Raw genomic sequence first — 23,336 nt, 5'->3', positions numbered from 1 at the left:
ACACACACACACACACACACACACACACTCACACACACACACAGAGATATACACAAACATTTTGTGATCTTGACGACCTGTTAGCGCTGTAGGAAACGGCACACAAGTATTCGGCAGATAAGCTTTGTACGCCGTTCGCTAAAAGAGAGGGAACCGATTTGTTCGGAATTTTGCTCGTGGGAATAATTTCCAACTGTATTAAAAATTGGAGAAATGATAACCTTCGGTTCTTTTCAGAATCCAAAGCATGTTACAAAGAACTAATGAGATTTTTTTTAATGGACACTTAAAAAAACCCTGTGATTTTACATCTTATTTGATGCACATAAATGGAACGTCGCAGTTTACGCAAATTTACGTCTAAGAACATTTAATATTGTGTCTAAAACTCCATGACATGAAATTCATTGAAATAAAAAAAAAAAAGAATTTTGTAGCAACCCATCGCGACTTGAACCGAGAATCATTGGATCGCAAGTTCGTCTGATAATCGACTGAGCCACAGAAGCATGCATCCGCTTGGCCGGTAAAAAGTGCATTTAAATTCATACAGTCGCACCTGCTAGTACAACGCAAGTTACAGTCGAAACCAGTAATATTCAAGCTCATCTAACATTAAGTCATTACAAATAAAATTTTCCGTCATTTGACAAATTAGGTCTTTATGAATTACATCGTATGAGGAATTAAGTCACCTGTAAAATTCAAAATTTTTTAGAGTGTGGATAATTTATTAGTAGAACAATGTACCAGAATAATGTGCATTTTTATAGTGATCTGCCTCTTGTCGACAGCAGTCTTACGTCAATATCGCGGTTATGTCTCGAATATTACCTAATATAAGCCTTTTAATCAGATTCGACTTCCGGTTTAGGAGATATTGAACGATTAATGTAGACATTTCACATAAATTTATCGTGTTTCCAGATTTTGAGAGTCCTAATGCGATGACCAGATAAATTTATGTCTGTTTCACCAGTATTCGATTTTCGATGCCGAAAGACACGATTTCTCTAAGATGGCTGCACTGATTTCGAACCTAATCAAATGGTTAACAATACATTATGCGAATTCAGCTGACTTCGGCTACATCGTTTTTCGAATTCTGTTTTCAAAAGTATCGGAAATAGAGAAGCTAAAAGAAGGCCAAAATGAATTTAATAAACAAAAAATCAAAGTAGAATAAACTTATGGTCCCATACAAAATTACTGAATTTTATCAGATTCCGACTTCCAATTTTGAAATTACAGGGTGAAGAGTTTTTAAAATTCAAACTGTTATAGAAGATGACGATACCAAAAATCTACTAAATTGGGCTCAAAACTATTTTAATGTATTTGTCATACTGATTTGCGGACATACAAACTCTTTTTGGTTATGCTGGTCTCTGAATACCGTTTCTAGAAGTACCATAAATAATGACAACAACTTTAAAGAGGAACACACTTTTACATCTCATGGAATGGTTAATCCGTTGTCACACGTTTAGATCGATAGGAATAATTTAAAGGTTTCATTTAATTTCTATCTTCGATTCGTCCTGCAGTTCCAAAATTACAAGGTGATGTGTGATTGAAATTTCAAACTGATTGAAAATTCATGTAAAAAACACGTGCGGGTTGATAAAACATATATCATCTCCCAGCTATAAGGATTACGCACGTTTTTATAAACTGAAAACACACAGGATTTTTTTCATATTTCAGGAATATCTTGATATCAGTTAAGTTATAAGAAGATTTACGTTTGCCAGATTTATATGATACAACGGCTTTCTTGTTTAAACCGCTAACAAAATGGCTCTTTCCGCTTTTGTGGGAATTCTGAATACCATTTCGACTGTAAGTAATAAAACGAAAATTATTGCTAGGAGATTATCATTCATTGTCATTAATTAGATTCCCACTGTTGCAGTGTTCTGTTGAACAATATTTCCTTAGAAAATCAAACGACCTCACTTTGTCCTATCCCGTCAAGTGTTTCGAGTGAGCCTTTTCAAAAGCAGCCACAAGGGCTTAACAGACGAGGCTCCGAACGAGAAATAAGTTCTCCTAGTTGATGTTGAAGTGCGATTACGATGATTACGTTGCCTAAAAGCACGAAGCAATCATCGCCAGCAGATTACAATGTATTACGATAACACAATAAACTGCCTTACTTTACGATAAACTATACAATGAACTATCCTCAAAATCATCCCCCGTCCCTCGAAGCAATGCAAAGAAGCACGGTTCGGTTGAACACATGCGCCGCCGCATTTATCTTTCAAATGAAACAATTTCCACGGAAACCGTATCAACGTAAAGTGTTCCAAAATATAGTATCTCACATACAGTACAGTACGGATATTTTGGAAAAAAGACCACAACAAGACCGAAAAGCTGACGGAGCAATCATACCCTTCTTCTTCGTCTGCTTTTTCTTTCGCTAAAGAGCTTCTGCGGTTCTGCCAGGAAATGTGCGGCAGAGAAAGGAAATGAGATAACAAGAAAAGAACTGTAGCAGGTTGAGAGTTTTTCCGATGGGATGGGTGAAGGGAAAAGTGAGTCCTTATTATCCTGATCGGGGTCGGTCGGTCGGTCGGAGCAGCGAGGCGGCCCGATGTTTGCATAGCGAATCGGAAGGACGCACTGGGTTGTGGTACGCGTGATGTTGGGCTGCTGCTGCCTTCCAATTGCGTTTTTTCGGCGGAACCCCGGTGAGGTGTGGACAGGAAACGGAACTATCAACCACAGCAGCAGCAGCATTATGACAACAGGCAACAGCAAAGAAGGGGAGCGCTTCTGAAGCAAGCAATTTTCATCAGTCGACAGCTCCGGCAGTCAGTCAGTCAGCCAGTCTGGGTTGGTTGGTTGGTAGCCGGGCCTGTCTCGTTTTCTGCTTTGATATGCGCTCGTGGGAAATTGGATGGAATGCTTTTGGCTGAACAAATTCTATTTTACGCTGCTGAAGTGAAAATCTGAAAGCATTCCCTTCCTCAATTTTCCCATCGCTATCGTGCCGGTTGTATTTTTTTTTCATATTTTTTGCTCTACCGTTACTACATCCAGTATTTGCGTCGAGTGGGTTTTCTAATGGTTCTGTGATGATGTAGGCCGGCCCGTTGGAAGCAGTGCCATTAATCTTATAAGTCGGTCCATACATTCGGAAGAATGAACATCAGGGCTGTTTATAATAGGAGCTTATTGTGTGGGCATTTCCATTGCTGCCAGTGAAATTTTCTACCATTGTTTTCATAATCCGGTTAATTTATTCAACTTCTTGAAAAGTACCAATTTGCGGATATTTTTCTTTCAGGAGTAATTTTCATGTGTCATGCAACATTGCTTGTTTCGAGCATGCTGCTTTCAGGAGCAGCATTCTTTTAACGGATGACTGAGGGTAAGCTGACCGACTCGAACCTTGCCTTGCAGGGAATTGTACGTTTTTCTTTTGTCTTGCAAGATAATTTTCTTGAATGCTGAATTTTATTACCGTAGACTAGGCAGACTCTAGCTTTGGGTGACAATCGTAAACCAAAACTATCAGTTCTAGCTGCTACTGCTTTGAAACACTGCATGGCTCTATCCAGTTCATGCTTCCGGAAACAAAAATATTTATCAAAATTTTAGTTCGGGTTCGCGTAAAACAAGGAACGAAATTTGCATCCGTTTACAGTCTCAAACGGTGCGAAACATGCTGGCCAGGGAAGGATACTAGTTTGTATAAAGTCAGTAGACATCCGAGCCGACAGTAGAAGCAGGATCCCGTGGCCAAAAGGCGTGCCAGGCTCTTATATGACTGTGTTTTGGTGCAACACAAGGGTAGCACTTCAATCGATGACGGAAAATACGTCAAACTCGATGTTAAGCAGCTCTCCAGCCAAACGTTTTACAACCCGACTGGACGTGGTGATGCGCCGGGAAGATTCAAAGTCGTCAAAAATTACTCTTTTGAGCGGTTAGTAGAATGAAGCAAATCGAATCGATTAAATCGATTCAAATTCATCTTTGCTGACAAGATCGCAACAAAGTTATTATTTAGCAAGCGATTTGCAAATGTGGCCTGAAAACGGAACTCATCATTACATTCTTGACGATGACATTATGACGATGACGATGATGAGTTTACTTCGAAAAAAAAAACCTGAAAAGGCGGGTATTGTCTTTCGTCCATGACCATACAGGCAAAGTCATGTTTTGGTACGATTTGGCCAGCTGCCACTACTCCAATGTGATTCCGGAGTGGTATACTGCCAGCAAGACCAATGCTATCTCCAAACTGATGAACCCAGAATTACTCAATCCACGAAAATGAAAGGAATGCGCTGATCAATACGGTGGTTCGAGATTTCGCTTCAACTGGAGAAACTGAACCATTAAATGCTAAAACTTGGAAGTTGGAAGATTTGGATGAAACTTTGCACATAGTTTCAGTATGGCACACCATAAGTTTTGAACCGATGGAGAGATCAATCCGACTCACGACTGATTTTTAAAAATGGCGTATGTATTTTTGCATTTCACAAAAATTTCCTTTTTCAAATCGTTGTAACTCGGAAATCGTTAATTGTACGAAAATGGAGTTCAGGAAGAAGTTGTAGGGAATCGATTGGGCACTCAAAAAAAAACTATAGACTGAAAAAAATATTTGTTTTTTTCGCAATAATTACAAAATAATCCGAAAAAATTAAATAAAAAAAATTCAGGGTTTAAATTTTTTTTTATAATTTTTATTTTAAAGCTGTTATTAAAACCTACAGATTGATGGCTATCCCATCCGTGCCTTTTGAAAAATGAAGAAGTTATAGCTAAAACAATTTACAGATATATTCGAAATTTCAAGTTCTCGTTGAAAGATAATCATTTAAACAATAGAATATTATTCTACAGGTTAAAGTCAATAAATTTGTTCATGATATCCTTTCTTCTAACAGTAGCTGTTCTTGAGATACTTTGATATTTATTTATAACACCATTTTTTATATTTCCATGAATTGTTTATTTGCTTGCTACACAGTTCGAAAAAAACGTTGTGATTTTATATCTTATAAAATGCACATAAATGGAGCATCGTATTTCATACAAATTTATATTCAAGAACATTTAAAATTGTGCGATTTGAAAATTACATGTCTTGAATTAGAACGAAATAAAAAACAAAAGATCGATAGTAACAGCGCGACTTGAACCGAGAAATATTAGATCACAAACGCATCGGTTACTCGACCGAGCCACAGCGCTCATATCTGTTCTTTGAATAATTGATAAATATAAATCCATACATCGGCATTTGGTAGCCGAGTACAAATTACACTCGGTGTATGTGAAATTCCATGCAAGTGGAATAATGCATCATTTAAAAAATTAAGTAGTTGTGAATTGTATCGTTCGGAGAATTCTGTCACCTGTAAAACCTTATAAACACTACTCCACTCGGTCACACCCCGTTCATATTCTTCTTGTGACACGTAACAAACAGACATGGTCGTGAATGCATCTCGACATCTCTGCTCTGCCCATTCATATAATTGTTTTGCAGTTGTGATTGGGTGTTCATGTAGTTTAGCCAAGCTTTCACGTCGTGCTATTCGCTTTGAATTACCCCCGAGTGCATCACATGGTCCTTTATCATGAGAAGTTGCAAAACAATGCCACTCAGCACCAATGTTATACATTGATTTAAATTTACAGAGACTTGCAAATTTTTTTTCTGGTTTTGTACTGCGAGGCTCATTTCAATCTGGAAATTCTTACTTATACCCCAAATAAATTTCTTTCAATGATGAATAAAGCAATCGTTTTTGTTCGCGTTCACACTTACCATTCATTTTGACTGTGACGCAATCTCTTGATCCCGGCATTACTCTGCTGACGTCATCGCTGTTGTTTCGTTTGTATCTTGGCTTTTTTATCGTTTGTTGATTCTCTTGCCTCGGACACAATGTATTTGTTCGCCTTGAATTGGGTGGCTATTTTCTCCTTTGACCACGAGTTTGGCAAGACTGACAACAAACTCACTTTTTCATTCCTAGTGCAATCAGGCTTAGCAAACTGCTCTATCATTTTAGTAATCACTTCATCCCATTCTTCTTTTTTCGTTTTGAATAATTCTGAATCTTCTTCATCCGCCGGGAGACCGAATATTTTCTTTTTATACCTCTTGAAATATCCAAAAAAATTTCTCGAGGATAATTAACATTCCGGGTTGTCTTCGTTGATATCGGAAACACGTTGATTCCTGCGATGCCCTTGTTGAAGAGTTCAATGTTGTGTGCTCTTGAATACTTCACCGCGACTGATGCTTCAGAAAATGCTGAGTTGATTGAAGCTGCTGGAGGTACTTCTTCTAAATCGTATTGCGATGTGGATGGTTGTGGTTCCGTTGTTGACTGCCCTTCTGTTTCCGACGTATGACTTTCCTTATAAGCCCGCCTACGACAGCGATCACAAATGCTTAACGTTGTATTCAATTTAACCTTGCACTTTTGAGCTTCTAATTTTCCAATTATGGTTTCTGTTAAATATAAAATTTTCCGGAACACACAAAACCAGGAAAAGGTTTGCAACACTTTGGGAAAACCATATTGTAGTATTGTAACTGTTTCCAAAGAGATTTGTTATAAACCGATATCTGTTCTACGATGTATAGCTATGAACAGGTAGAATTTAAGTAAGCAATTCACCGGTACGTACGTTGGTTGTAAACAGTAGGTAGTCAACTGGTACACCTCTTTGATTTTACATGTGTTTATTCGTTTTGACGTAGTTACGTTAGTTCTACTGTTTAAATGATTATCTTTCAACGAGAACTTGAAATTTCGAATATATCTGTAATTTGTTTTAGCTGTAACTTCTTCATTTTTCAAAAGGCACGGATGGGATAGCCATCAATCTGTAGGTTTTAACAACAGCTTTAAAATAAAAATTATCAAAAAAACTTTTCTCAAGGTATATTTTTTTTAGAGTGCCCAATCGATTCCCTACAACTTCTTCCTGAACGCCATTTTTGTACAATTAACGGTTTCCGAGTTACAACGATTTGAAAAAGGCAATTTTTGTGAAATGCAAAAATACATACGCCCTTTTTAAAAATCAGTCGTGAGTCGGATTGACCTCTTCATCGGTTCAAAACTTATGGTTTGCCATACTGAAGCCATGTGCAAAGTTTCATCCAAATCGGAGAAGGTCGAGTCTGATGATCTGGTAAGCATTTCTGGAATTGCTCTAATGTCTTAGAAACGCATGAAATGTCTAGATCTGGTGCAATCTCAGAAAAAAAGGCGAGTGGGTAATTTCAGAGACTTAACTGGATGTCGTGAATACGAAAAAACTGGCACGCCCCTTTTTCACTACTAGAGTTTGATGCAATGCACCTACATTAAAGTACAGATTAGTTACATTTAACAGCTACTATTCTACAACTATGTATTCCAAACTTGATACAATGCCTTTTTAATTTGCTAATATAGGAGGCTAGGTACGACAAATTTGTAGTTTATTTTTATTGAAGCTATGAAGTGCGTAGATTTATGATTCTTCTCAAAATTTCAGTAAGAGACATGGTCTGAAATCTATCGACGGTCTTGGGTAAGCAAGAGTAATTTTAATTTTAATAATAATAATAATAATAATAATAATAATAATAATAATAATAATAATAATAATAATAATAATAGTAATAATAATAATCATAAAAATAATACTAATAATAATGAAGAAATGGCCAGGTTTCATAAATAAATTTGAAATAATAAAATCAATCATACGAAATATTGATTATTTAGCTCGGATTCAAACTAATGAACAAGAAGGAAAATTATTGGAATATATCAAGAACTTTAACTCCGCTATCCGTAATATTTTCACTAGCACTTCATAATTAAAATTGAAAATCTGGCGCGAATTCATAATATAGAAAAACCAACAATGATAATATTATAATTATAATTGTTATTATTATTTCATTGTTATAAATTTCTTGAAAAACAAAACACCAGATGTATGTTTAAGATAAGTGAGCAAACCGTTATAATCAATAACTATATTAAAAATATATGCCAAACATTATAGAAAAATTTACCATAAACATACCATATCGGATTTTGAATTCCGCTCGCTCACAACACTTTCTAAACAAATATGGATTTTTAGCGGTATTGAGAAATTATTACCTTTCGCAACATTTGAATCTGTATATTTCAAGATAAATAAAACTCAGATTAATCTGTATACATGGCAACCCTGTTTCGCATGGCATATTTTCACACGACTTCATACTAGTATAAAGATATGTTCAAAATCATCACTTTCGCTTTCGCATTGCTGTTCGTAATTAAATGTGTTAGTGACGGTACAAATTATTTTAGGTTCCATCTTGATGAATCTTTCGGTAAGCCATATTGAAAGTTTAATTAACTCTTAATGATTATCTGTGGCACTAAAAAGCGCTTCGAATTGTCACAATCAACAATATCTGAGATGGTTCTCGTGTGTGTTTTGTTTCGGTAACAGTTGCTCAGAAAACGATAGTAAGCGACAAAATTCAACTAGTTCTTTATGATTATCTTTAGCACTGAAAAGTGCTTTGAATGGGCCTTGCTGAACTTTTTGGCTGCCTTTCTACCGGTTTTCGGTGCCATCGAGCTGACGGTGTCTCGTACGTTCAGAGTAGCTGCTTTAACTTAAATGACGCTATTTCTCACATCACATTAAGTTTTATACCTGCTACTAGCAGTGGTGTACGGACAGCCCCTTTTCAAAAATTCCTTTCCTGTTCGCAGAACGGGAAACAGTAAGACGATATAAAATAGAGAGTAAGTAGAGCGGCAGCCAATAACATTGAACTGCCTGTCTAGCTGTTAACAGTATCTTGTGGAATTTTGACGCAGAAACACGCACACAGGAGGAGCAGTTCAGGGCGAGGCAAAGTCCCGCTCAAACCGTACTGGTCTGCAGTTCCCAGTTGGCGGCAGAATCCATCGTTTGCTTCGGAAGGGGAACTACGCCGGTGCCGGTGCACGAACTATCTGGTGGCAGTGATGGAGTATTTGGCTCTTGAAGTGTTGGAATTGGCCGGTGACGCTGCCCGTGACAACAAGAAAACGAAAATCATTCCTCGCCATCTGCAGCTGGCCATCCGTAACGACGAGGAGTTGAAAAAAAAAACCCGTTCTTTTCAGGACGACCACATCACTGTGACAAAGTTATATTTAAGATTGCTTTTAGTTTAGCCAGTTCTGATACGCCTGGAAAGTAGAATGCGCAAATCAAGTGATAACCTTTGTTCTAACAATTTGTTCATATTTGTTTTCGGCCGCATACTAAAGAATTCACGACAAAAATACATATTGATCTGTATACGTGGCAACTCTGTTTCACACGGCATATTTGTATACTGGTATAAAGATGTGTTCAACATCATCACTTCCACCTTCGCATTGCCGTTCGAAATTGAATGTATTAGTGACGGTGCAAATTATTTTAACTTCTCTTGTGTTGCCGAAACAAGGGCAACAGTTGTTCAGAAAATGGTAGGAAAGCGACAAAATTCAACTAGTTTTTTATGATAATCTTGAGCACTGAAAAGTGCTTTGAATTGTCTGAAAAGTGCTTTAAATGGGCCTTGCTGGACTCTTTGGCTGCCCTTCTACCGGTTTTCGGTGCCATCGTGCTGACGGTGTCTCGTACGTTCAGAGTAGCTGCTTCAACTTAAATGACGCTATTTCTCACATCACATTTCATTTTATACCTGCTACTGGCAGCGTTGTACGGGCAGCCCCTTTCCCAAAATTCCTTTTCTTGTTCGCAAAACGGGAAACAGTGAGACGACAGGCCCTCGATGTTGCTCTCGTGTGTCTTGTTTCGGGAACAGTTGCTCAGCAAATGGTAGGAAAAATGAACCACTCAACTTTTATATGGATGCTCTTGTATAAATGCGGACATCTCGCATTCTGATTGGCTGGTGCTGTCATGGGTTAAATCAAACAGGTTTTTCGATAGTGTACTATTGAAAAACTTCAATGTAGTTGCAATAGACTTTCAATTTGAAAATTTTCGATTCTATTGGTAGTTAGATTATATAAATCCTTCCACAGATCACTGAGCTATGAACTTGCAAAATTCGAGAAAGGCAAACGCGCCTAATGAATTATCCTCTTTGAAACTCGTTTATACCAAACATTTCATGTCACACAACTGAAAATTTTATCATTAAATTGTGATCATTCCGATGGCATGTAGCAAGAATTATGTTGATTCATTGGATACAACAGGAGATATTCACGATCAAAAACTTATCACTCTCTCAGAGGGTAAATTTTGGAAAGGCGCCCCATAGTAAAGTAAGTCATATTCACGACAAAATTGAGAAAAAATTGACTGGAAATCGACAAAACAAGAAAACCGGATAACGTTAAAAATTTGATCGCGTAACTTCGGAAATTCACGTAAAAAATATCGTCTAACACCAAAAAAAAAAACGTAACTGAGAAATAATTGAGCAATGTGCACCATAAATATCAAATTTTTTGACCTAAGCTTATTAAGATTATCTCAAATGGCAAACGTAACCGTGTAGTTAAAACACACCAACTCAGAGTACGGGTTAAACGGGTGAATGTTACATAATTTTACCGAACCTCGTTAAGCCCGGGGTTACCCGAAAGATTGCCATCCATATCAGGAAAGCCCATACCAACTACATATCGCTTGGTAACACTCGCCGACTAATTCCCTAGCGTGAATAATCTAGACCGAATATCATACGTCATACGTTTTCTTCCCCGGGTCGGGAGCAACCGTCTATAAGCCGGTGTCGATGCACTTCATATGAATTCGCCATTCAAATTAGATGATAATCTGTACTTTCTCGGCGATATCAAACCGAGCGGCTACTTACCAGTGGCAATCACAATGCAGCAGTAGAAAAGTAATCCCAGTAATCCTATTCGTGTTTCCATCGTTCCTGTGTTCCGGTCGGGCGCGTGGTCGGGTCGAATAGAGCAGTCAGTCACAGATCAGAAGAGGAGGGGATCGTGAGGTGGGGCAAAAGCAAAACTGTACCACGTTGTGTTTGATCCTTTTTTTATGACCCCGAGGACCGGATTTTGCGTGTGTACGACACAACTGTTGTTGGCAAGAGGTTTTAGAGCCAGTGATACGTGATTGTGCCAAGATATAAGTACCACAGTGTATGAGAACCGTTTTTTATTATTTTTTTCCTCCTCGAACCAACTTTGATGTAGTGGTTCACGTTTTACGAGCTCATATATGTTTCTGTGCAAATAATTTATTCACTAAGAACAACTCTTTCACGGGTTCCGGCGGGCACGAATTGCCGGTTCCCGACACGGCATGGATTGAACCGAACAAACGCTTTTCGGCAGCACCGGTGCTGTCATCACTAGACCGGCGGTGGGTTTGCCTTGCAGATGAGTTGGCTGCAATAACGATGATAACAACAGCAACTGCGAGGACAACTAGGCTGGTCTACTGTATTCCAATTTAGGTCTCGTCATATCGCTTCAAGGCGTTTACTCGCTACCAAAACAAGATCCGGCTGACTCGACACAGTTGCCACCCGTTGGAGAGAACAATTTTTCGTACTACTATTTTTCACTACTCAGTCACAGTCACAGTGCAGTCGCCAGAACATACCCGATAGAGATTCTGACTACTGAATCTGATGAAATCGTTAAACTTTGCAATATAGTTTAATTATTCATCAATCACTTTATTGGAAACCGAACTGTGGTGCACCGTTACTTTTGCAGAACTGATACCGTCCAGTTTAACAGCGTCCGAACCGTGCTGATGAAACCTGGAATGATGAAAAAGTAAAAGTTTTCCCATCAGTGGTCTACGATGGACTCTTAATTTATTGATTGATTGATTGATAAGTTAGGTGTGGGTTTCTCACATCGACAGTTACTAGGGACGAAAGGTTACAACTTAAGTGATTGTACTTGTAGTTATTCCACGTTGTGTTATTTAAGAAAAGAAAACAAGATCCACTTAGAGTTCACAAGGGAAGAGAAGATTGGTCATTTATGTTGTCCCCTATTATTGTTTATTTGGAGTAGGGAAAATCCCGGTGGAGCTGGTTTCTGTCAAACTTGCTCTCCAACAGGCATAAAACCTCCTCTTCTTTTGCATCAACAGATTACAATCATTCAAATGGTACATTTTACTTGAATATAGTATTTTGTGGTTGATTAGAAATGTTTCATTAATATAAAGGATGTTTTTTAAAGAACTTGCTGATTTAAAATTTTAATAAAATACATGCCAAGTTATGAAATGGTATTTTTTTTACTTATTTGGTAGATAATTTCTTGATATTTAACATTTAAATATGATTTCGGGCAACGGGCCGCAACGACTATTTTTAACAAAGGTCATCATTGTGGAGGTCAAATTTTCGACAAATTTTTCAAGCATTTGAGGGCGTATTTCAACAATGGCACGTTGAATATTGGTTTCCAAAGCAGCAATCGTTGCTGGTTTATCCATATAAACCAATGACTTCACGAGGACTGGCTTTTTCCTTACAGAGAGCAAGCCTACCCGAGCGTCTGTTCTCCATGTTAGGAGCGGCTGATTACCGTCCTCGTGTGAGTGTGGGACTCTAAACAGTTCTGACATGATGGCCCTCCGGCGAGACAGGAGGCTGATGCAGGCCTAAAAAGCTGCCCGGAAAAAGGAAGTTACGAACAATCAAGAAAGAAATACGACTCGAAATAATCAGCAGGTGTGGAAAAGTGTGGCACAACCAGCGTTTTAGGAACGGGATTTATAGTGTTGGGTAAGACGCGCAAGCGCGTGATTGGGTGGCAGCCAATCATCGATAGGATGTCCGAATTGAAGATCTAAAAACTCGTCATCGGCGACATGAATGCTCAGGTAGGCCGGGAGGCAATGTACAGACCCGTGATCGGGCTGGAGAGCCTGTGCGTGGTAACAAATGACAACGGTCAACGATGCGTGAACTTTGCAGCCTCCCGAGGAATGGTAGTTCGAAGCACCTTCTCCCCCCGCAAATATATCCACAAAGCCACCTGGAGATCACCTGATCAACATACGGAGAATCAAATCGACCACGTTCTCATCGACGGGTGATTCTTCTCCGACGTCATCAATGTTCGCACATACCGCAGTGCCGACATTGATTCTGACCATTATCTTGTCGCGGTTCGTATGCGCTCAAAACTATCGACGATACACAATACTCGTCGCACAGGAACGCCGGGACTCAACCTCGTGCAGCGTCGTAGCGTTCGTACTGCAGAGGAATACGCGCAACAACTGGAGCAAGTGCTGCCACCGGAAGAGCAGTTTGGCGCGGTGACTCTTGAAGACGGTTGGAAAAACATAAGGTCCGCCGTGAGTAGCACTGCTGCAACAGTTCTAAGTACGAGGTTATCGAGGAAATGACTGGTTTGAAGGCGAATGTCAGCAGTTGGTCGAAGAGAAGAATGCAGCAAGGGCGAGGATACTGCAACACCGCACGAGGGCGAACGAGGAACGATACAGACAGGCACGGAACAGACAGAACTCTGTTTTCCGGAGGAAAAAGCGCCACCAGGAAGACCAAGATCGCGAAGCGATGGAACAGCTGTACCGCGCAAATGATACATGGAAATTCTATGAGAAGGTAAACCGCTCACGTAGAGGCTACACGCCACAGGCCGAAATGTGCAGAGATACCAGTGGTAACGATAAGCTAGACTGTTGCAATTACCGCGCAATCACATTGCTGAACGCCGCCTACAAGGTACTCTCCCAAATCCTTTGCCGTCGTCTATCACCAATAGCTAAGGAATTCGTAGGGCCGTACCAAGCGGGATTTACTGGAGCCCGCGCCACTATGGATCACATATTAGCGATAAGACAAGTACTCCAGAAATGTCGTGAATACAACTTACTCACGCATCACCTATTCATTGACTTCAAAGCGGCATACGACACAATCGATCGAGAACAGCTATGGCAGATCATGCACGAATACGGTTTCCCGGATAAACTGACGCGATTGGTCAAAGCAACGATGGATAGAGTGATGTGCTACGTCCGAGTATCTGGGACGCTCTCGAGTCCCATCGAATCTCGGAGAGGGCTACGGCAAGGTGATGGACTCTCTTGTATCTTGTTCAATATTGCCTTGGAAGGTGTGATTCGAAGAGCGAGGATCGACACGAGTGGCACGATCTTCCGAAAGTCCGTACAACTTTTTGGCTTCGCTGACGATATTGATATTGGGACACGTAACCTTGAGAAGATGACGGAAACCTACATCGGACTGAAAGCTGAAGCTAGGCGTATTGGACTGGCCATAAATGCGTCGAAAACAAAATACATGAGAGGAAGAGGCTCTAGAGAAAAAACACTGCGCCTCCCACCACGAATATTGATAGACGGTGACGATATCGAGGTGGTTGACGAGTTCGTGTATTTGGGCTCACTGGTGACCGCCGATAATGACACCAGCAGAGAAATACAGAGACGTATTTTGGCAGGGAATCGTGCGTACTTTGGACTCAGAAAAACCCTCCGATCGAGAAAAGTACGCCACCGCACGAAATTGACCATCTACAAAACGCTAATTAGACCGGTTGTTCTCTATAGCCACGAGACCTGGACTATGCTGGCAGAGGACCAACGAACCAGTGAAAATGGTTCTTATTTCATTCCGATTAGTACAAGAAGAAGAGGAGCGCAGCGAGCAAGGTGTAGTGGAGGGCGATCTCCGAAGTATGCGTGCCTTGAGTGGCTGGCGACGAGCAACCGTGGACCGAGTTATGTGGAGACGTATGCATGATACTGCAAAGGACATCCCAGGACTATGGCTGTTAGCAACAGCAACATAGACCGCTACAAACAGTACATTTATCGGGGTGCATCGGTAATTCTTGAACGGCGTGTGGATTATCTTTGCTCCAAATACGGCAATTTTGCTTGTTGACGTATCCATTCAACAAAAAAATTGCCTCATCACTGAAGAGAATTTTGCGCTATAAACAGTTTTAATTGAATACTGATTTTGAAAATAAATTTCCACGATTTGGAAACGTTATTCTGGAGTCAACCTATTCATGACGATTTGCCAAACAATACTGAGTAGAGATGTCACTTTACACTACCAAAACAACTTTCAGACAATGGAGTAATCCAAGGGGTTAGAGTAGTGTACCAATCACACATTAACACAATGCATTGGTGCATTTCTAAACATTGACATTATGGCGTTTTTCATTGAAAAACACTGGCTTAGCTTTACTTGTGGCAAAACAGATTCGAAGTAAATGTCTAGCATTGCGGAAGTACAAATTTTCTAATTTAATCAGAGGCTAAGCTGAACTAATGTCTTTGCAGTGAAATTGTTCATTGGAATCACTTTACGAAGAAAATCTATTTTCTTTCCTATCGCTCATCCGGTAAAGACGTTTGAGAATGGTTTATCTCACTGCCGCTTGTGTATCCTTTATAACTGAGAATTGATGACACCACCCGGTGAACGACTTTCAATGTCAAGAACAATATAACAAATAGTAAATTACTTGGGTCTTTTAGTATTATCTTGCTGGAAAACAAAACATATCTAGACCACTTATTAAGTATTTCTAGTAACACTAAGACTGTGGATCATTATTTAAACTTTTAGTTTAAAATTGACAGTAGAGCAGTTTGTGTCGTTATAAAAAATTTATTTATTATATTATTTTTGGCAGTTCGATAGTTATTTTCCGACATTGAAGAAAAGAACATTGCAATAATAATTTTAGATCATAAGTTAAAATTACTTCTGTGCAATATCTTTTATACTTACAGTACAACAAAATAGTCAAATAAGAAGTTTCAATACCCTGTAAAACGAAGTAAGTTTTTCTTACGTTTTCTGTATTGCAATCAAATAGTACAAAAGAAATCCAAATATTTTTTTTTCGATCCCTGAATGGGAAATCCAAATAACTTTCCATCCATTTTTGATTTTGAAGAAAGGCTGAATAACATGTTCTTTATTAGTAACACCAATTCGAAGTGTTCTCGTTCTTGGTTACAATTTTACTGGAAAATTTTTTTTTTCAATCGTGCTCATTAATTTTCCCAAGGAAACCATAAAACTCAATGTTAGCCGATTGGTACGCTATTAGTGAATAAAATCATGATGATACTATTTATCAATGAAAATAGAATAAAAACCAAAATCATGGTTGGTGAAAACGAAAAGTCTACAAGTCTTTGATCTTCATTCAAAATTCAATAGTAGCTCACAAACCGGCCTAGACTTGTAGCAATCGGCTAAGCCATCTCTGAGAAAATTGAGCGGTTAAAAAAACAACATGTTTTGACGCTTCCGTCACTTATACAATTTACTCAGAACCAGCGGTGACAGCTATTTGATCCTAGAGCAAAATAAATGATCTTTTTTATCGTTTATTTAGGCGAAAAAGGACCTTAGGTTATTGGACCTCATTTGTACTAAATCAGGGAGGTCACCACAAAATCATTTTCAAAATTTCATTCTGAATCCTTTGAAGCGTTTTCTTCTTGATGGAACAATTTCTTGACCAAATTGGTACTGTTTTTTATATCATTTATTTCACCTTGGATTTAACCATCTTGGTCGTTCGCCGGGGTAAATTTGTATTGCATAAAGCATGGCTGGGCTGAAATTTTGTTTTTAATAATAAAATTTTGTTCTTAAGACGGAGCTTAGCATTACTGTTTGTAAGAGTACATAAACATTTAATACATTTATTATTACACTTTGCTTGTATTCCTGGCAGTGAATCGTTTTTTTTGGCTATATTTTTTGATTGATCAGACCATGAGGAAAGATAATTGATTATGTTTTTGCTCCATTTTGCGCAATTTCCCATTTTGTAAAATAATCATTGAAAATATTTAAGTTTTTTGTTGGCGACTACAGGTCACTCGTAGATTTCTACCTGTGGCTAACAGACTTGCATCGTCGCAGTATAGACAACTGACGGATAGATTTGAAAGATCAGAAGTGAAAATCTTATACAACAGTGGAGCTTCGTATCTTGAAGTACATGGGATTCAATGCAGATTTACAATTTTGATAGCTAACCTGGAGAGTACGATCAGTTAAATAATTTTAAAACAGAAATCAGACATTTTTCACATTGAACCATTGTGCCAAACACTCTCAAATACTTTGTCTATATCTAGAAGAGCAACTCCAGTGGAGCTCGAGATTCTGTATACGAAAAAAATATCCTGACGCTAGGTCCCGCGCATGCTGGTTTCCACAAAAGCGAGTACACTTTGGAAGCGTGTCCGGTCCTGCTGAAGCAGCAGTTGTAACTGTTGAAGTAACCTGGATCCACTATTAAAGACTGTCCCGGAAAGTATGGACGCAAACCGCTAATGGTCTGGCAAGCAATTTGTAGCTGCCGTAAGATTTCGAAACCCTTCATCACCACTGCTTCAATGAACAGCGAAATATACATCAAGGAATGTTTACAAAAACGACTTCTACCCATGATTCGAAGCCACAAGGATCCTGTTGTTTTCTGGCCAGATCTTGCTTCTTGCCACTACTCGAAACCAACGGTAGAATGGTATACTACCAAAAATGTCACTTTCGTCCCAAAAGACATGAATCCACCAAATTGCCAACAAATTCGACCAATTGAGGAATTTTGGGCATTAACGGGCACATCTCAGGAAACATGTCTCGGCAGCCGAAACCATTCAACAGTTCGAAAAAGATTGGAAAAAAGTGTCAAAACTTGTCGCCAAGAAGTCTGTACGGAATTTACTGAGGAACGTTCGCAAGAAAGTGCACCAGCTGGTCTAAAATGGCTACGTAGCAAATGTTGAGAATAATATTCTGTTGTTGTAGTCTAATATTATCAGTATATCGAATAAAATTTGAATATCTAACACTTGTGAGTTATTTACAGCGAAATCAAAGTGCGTCCATACTTTCTGGGACAGTCTTCATACGCCAGAGAACAGAATGAGTGTCAAGCAAAAGACTGAAGCCGACATGAGTGCTCTGAAGCCCGATGAATCAGAAAAGTTATGGCGTCGGGCTTCTAGCATACATCCCGAATATTAACTAAAAAAACTGGAAGATTTAACGATTTGGTTTCGATCTCAAAGAGCAATTAGAGCTTTGCAATATCGTAAGATATTTTTTAGAATCAAAAAAGGCGGATGGGTAATGTCAGAGACGTAACTGGATGTCGTGAATACGAAAACAACTGACATGTTCCTTAACACTTCCAATTAGTTCAATTAGTTGATCAATTGTATGAATTATGCAAGCATTCCCCTTTTTCAGATTTTTCGCAAAAACTAAAAAGGCTTCACTTCATCTCGATTACTGTGAAATTCAACACAGCGTAAAGTGCACAAATCTAATCAAACAGTTCTAGATTTGCACTAAAACTGAAGTTTTTTACCTTCGATTAGCGAAGAAGAAATCCTAATGATTTTGTGTGACGCTCCCCACCGTTGTCCCTTTATCGTTGTTTTTTCACCAATGCAAACGACTAGCAGCTGTGACGTAATCGCTATTGTCGGAAGCGAAACTAGCTTCGCAAACGACACTTTTAATACATTTGCTCACAGTGGGCGGTCCTAACTTCTATAAACATAGCTGTATATAGAATTTTCATTTCCATTATTTCATTTCGGATTTGCATTTCATTGAAAGAAACTAACAGGAAATCTGTACGGAATTCATTCCTGCCTTTCAGAAGGACCAAATTAATTTTGAATTATTTGAGATTATGTCACACAACTGAAAAATTTCTCATAAAATTGTGATCATATTTCCGATGGCATGTCGCAAGAATTATGTTGATTCATTAGATACAACAAGAGATATTCACATTAAAAAACTTATCACTCTCTCAGAGGGTAAATTTTGAAAAGGGGCAAGTAAAGTAAGTCGTATTCACGACAAAATCGATCCCTAAAAACTCCACAACTTTCATGACATTCGGAAGTATAGAGAAATCGTGTCAGTTTTATTTGTATTTACGTCACTCAGTTATGCCTCTGACATTACCCCATTTTAACTATTCTTACACCTCAAAATATAGCCCATTAATAAAACATTCGGGCGGAAGGATTCAAGTGTATAATAGTGAATAGACCCGAGAGGGGACTATTTAATTTCAAATTCCCGTTTGAAGGGTTCAAAATATTACTCCTAATTTTCCAATCGTGCTCATTTATTTGGTCAATCACGATTCTACTGTGTTTTGGGAGGAGCTATTCTGTTTGGCATAACGCCGTTTGGCATAAAGCCATTTGGCATAACAATCATTTGGCATAAAATTCACAAATCCTTGATACTGCGATGGTCGTTTGACATAACAGAAGCTGCTTAATTCAAATGGTTCTAATTCACTGAGATCTGAAGAGGTCTAATCATTTTTGCCTTTCTCATATAGAAAGGTTATGCAATCACTGTGAAAACCGACTTTTGAACCGAGGCCCGGAGGGCCGAGTGTCATATACCATTCGACTAAGTTCGTCGAGTACGCAACATGTCTGTGTGTGTGTATGTGTGTGTATGTGTGTGTGTGTGTGTGTGTATGTGCGTATGTGTGTATGTAACGTTTTTTTGCACAAACTTTTCTCGGAGATGGCTGAACCGATTTTCACAAACTTAGATTCAAATGAAAGGTCTTGAGGTCCCATACAGAATTCCTGAATATTATTTGGATCCGACTTCCGGTTCCGGTATTATGGGGTAAAATGTGCAAAAAATTGTAAAAATAAGTGCACTAACTTTTCTCAGAGATGGCTGAACCGATTTTCACAAACTTAGATTCAAATGAAAGGTCTTGAGGTCCCATACAAAATTCCTGAATATTATTTGGATCCGACTTCCGGTTCGAGAGTTATGGGGTAAAATGTGCAAAAAAAATAAAATATGTGTTTTAACTTTTCTCATAGATGGCGCGACCGATTTTCACAAACTTAGATTTAAATGAAAGGTCCTGTGGTCCGATACGTTATTCCTGAATTTCATGCGGATCCGACTTCCGGATCCGGAGATATAGGGTAAAGTGTGTTAAAAATTGTACACCATCACTGAAAATGGGGAAAAACCTTAAAAATTTTTTTAAATCGACCTCAAATCTTTTCCAATTTGATGGTTTTTATCAGTAGACGGTCAAACAAATCTATTTCGATTAATCTTTTAAGAATCGAAGAAAAATAATTTTAAAGAATACCACAGTTTTATATAGGTATGATAGTATGATTGATATGAGAAAGGCATCATTACACCACTAGGTGGATTAAAACAGGTTTTATGCTCAACCTCGCTACCGTTGGTTCGAACTTGACTAAGGAATAGCTTTGGGTAATTCGGACCAACGCCCGCAACTAGATAGAGGTGTTTTCTGTGGGGATTCTTCCGTCGATATCTACTCCCTATACAAAATAATAGAATACCAAATGGATCCTCCTCGTACTCTAAACTATGTTTACATACGTTCTAGTTAAGCAAGGCCGCAAGAAATATCTGCACGGCTATAAACTTCATATGCGCGTGTTAAGCTTAGCGTTTAACCCGTAGAAAAATAGATCCATTGATCAAACGTTCCCCGAATAATCGACGGAGTCTAGTCCGATTTTTAATAAGGAGAAATGTAATACGACATTGTAAATAAGAGAAATGTGAAATATCTCCAAGGAATTATCTCACCAGTATCCTGTTTCGCCTATTAGCATTGCGGTAAACAACGCGAGATAACGCACCACTACTGAAAAAATAAAATAAAACAAACACTTGCGGATGTGTTTGCTGCAGACCAATTTTAGATTTTCAGCTTGAATCTTATGATTGACTTAGAAATGTTCACATTCTATTTAAATCTGATAAATAGGATAGCATTGAAAATGATATGCAGATGGCGCTTCGATCGGTTGACATAGTTTAATGTTGGGCGGTAAATTCCCAGTTCCCGTCGCGGGAACATTTTTCAGATTCGCGAATCAGTAACATTCATTATTTAACACTTTTCACCCAGCAAGGCACACTTTCCATCAATCAAAATAATTGTTTCGACCAATTACCTTACCATAAGTTGTTTGATGCACATTGAAATTGAGCAACACTTAAGCACCGCATCGTACTCCCAGTGATGCCAACTTTTCTTTTACATTTTTCTAGACCCCTACGTCTATTTTTCACAAAATCTAGGGGCGAGTAGGGTCTAACACCTTCAAAAAATCATATTTTTTCTTTGTATTTTGTTATAATAAAACATTTCATTAATGTTTTTTTCAAACTTTCAAGTAAATTGAAACAGAACTCTTGGACGTGTGCGTCGAGGTCTTGTATCTTCGCAGTATGTGTTAAGAAAAGATAAAGGCCCATTACTCCCAAAGTTTTGTTCCAATAGGCTCGAACATTTCACAGAAAATTATTTAAATGTTTTACTGTAAGAAAATACAAACAAATAATAAATCATTTTTCAAAAGTGTTAGACCCTACCCGCCCCTTAAATGGGTTTTCCAGACTAAATTGCTCTTATCCGATTTTTGCATTCAGTTTGTATTTTTTGAAAAATACAATGCAACGGTACAGAAAATAAACAAATTCAATAATGTGTTAGCCGATTCAGTAATAGCCGTTCAACCGAGAAGGTTGTGTATAGAAGCGTACAGTTTAATAACGCTGGTTAGTTTACACGCGTTAAATACGACAACGGTTGAACTACAGGTAGAGACCTGTTGGCAGCAGCCGTTAAAACGTAAAATCGTGCTGCATAAGAGAGCCCTAGTGCTGGGCCAAGCTGGTGAAGGAAACAACAAAGGGCGTTTCCCAAGCTCTACCCAGGCCACAATATACAGCCACAAGTGCTGAGCAGGAGAGTGCAAAGGCACATCGAAGAAGAAGAGTGCAAAGGCACACAGAAGCAGGAGAGTGCAAAGGCACACCGGTGCGAAGGCACTTCGGTGCAGAAGCATATCGGTGCAGAAGCATATCGGTGCGGAGCACAAGGAAGAAGGAGACAAGACAACTCGGTCTTTCCACTGCCATACAACACGCAGGTATACACCGGTGACCTGCGCTGGTTGCAGCTGGCGAAGACAAAAGTAAATCGGAAATCGAGTGGTGCTGGATGTCAGGTAGCAGTAGCATCACATCCAACAATCAGCATCCAACAAGAACATCTAGAGCAACGAGGATCTACACGGCAGTGCAACGGAGATAGACAACAATTTCAAGGTAGAAGTTTTTTCTTTTCCTTTTGATTGAGTACTGTGTAGTGTTGGTTTCATTTGTTATTTTAAAGTTTGATTAAAAAAATTTTAATGTGATGGATGAATCCATGGACGTAAATCCTAGCATGAATCCTATACCCCCACGAACGAAAAAATATCAGGAGAGCTCTTCTGGGCCTTGGATAGTCTTCTTTAGACGTATATCAAAGCCATTAAACATTTACCAAATTTCTAAAGGTTTGACATCACGATACTCTTCAATCAAAGAGATCATAAAAGTAAATAACGATAAAATTCGTGTTGTGGTAAATAATTTGAAACACGCGAATGATATTGTCTCTTCGGAACATTTCATTAAAGAGTATAAAGTTTACATACCCTCCAAAGATGTCGAAATTGACGGTGTTGTTACCGAAGCGAGTCTTTCGGTAGATGATTTACTCAAGCATGGTGTTGGTCGTTTCAAGAACTCTATGCTTGAGGGTGTGAAAATACTGGAGTGCAAACAACTGTACTCAGTAGTTTATGAAGAGGGAAAAAAAGTTTATCGCCCATCAGACTCGTTTCGAGTGACATTTGCCGGATCTGCGTTGCCGTCCCATGTCTATGTCGATAAAATTCGCCTCCCTGTTCGGCTTTTTGTTCCAAATGTAATGAATTGTACGAACTGCAAAAAATTCGGCCACACAGCTACTTACTGTAGTAATAAACCAAAATGTATTAAGTGTGAAGGGCCTCATAAAGATAATGATTGCAACAAGGAAATTGAAAAATGTATTTATTGTGGGAATAGTCCTCATGATGATATTTCAGTATGCACTGCATTTAAAGTGCACAAAGACAAAATTAAGCTTTCTTTAAAAGCACGGTCTAAGCGCACATATGCAGAAATGCTTAAAACGGTCATTGATGTCCCCCCTTTGGAAACCGAAAACGGGTTTTCAAATCTAGAGGAACCAGAGGACTCTGACTCTGACGAAAATAGTGAAGGTAATTCGTTTATCACTACCCAAGGGTCAGTTAAGAGAAAGAAGTCTTCTTCCAAATTACCAAAAAAGACACCTAAAGTTTCATCTTCAAAAAAAGATCCCCGTGTTAAACAAAAAAAGTCAAAACCAAAGACTGTGCCT

The 23,336-nt window shown here is 38.7% G+C and overlaps 1 protein-coding gene across 1 annotated transcript in view; it reads right to left on the bottom strand.

Moving 5' to 3' along the window:
• The window catches only part of LOC131431233 (protein sidekick-1-like), a 450,262-nt gene that overhangs the window by 412,546 nt on the left and 14,380 nt on the right, over positions 1–23,336 (bottom strand). Inside the window, exon 2 of the mRNA XM_058596826.1 lies at positions 10,880–11,800. Coding sequence (XP_058452809.1) covers positions 10,880–10,940 — 61 coding nt within the window. The 5' untranslated portion in view covers positions 10,941–11,800. The remainder of the gene's footprint in view (positions 1–10,879; positions 11,801–23,336) is intronic.

This window comes from Malaya genurostris, chromosome 2 (assembly GCF_030247185.1).
Source record: "Malaya genurostris strain Urasoe2022 chromosome 2, Malgen_1.1, whole genome shotgun sequence".
In the NCBI taxonomy this organism is placed as follows: Eukaryota; Metazoa; Arthropoda; class Insecta; order Diptera; family Culicidae; genus Malaya; species Malaya genurostris.
The sequence above is the reverse complement of the archived record's forward strand: the minus strand, read 5'-3'. Positions and strand labels throughout refer to the sequence as shown.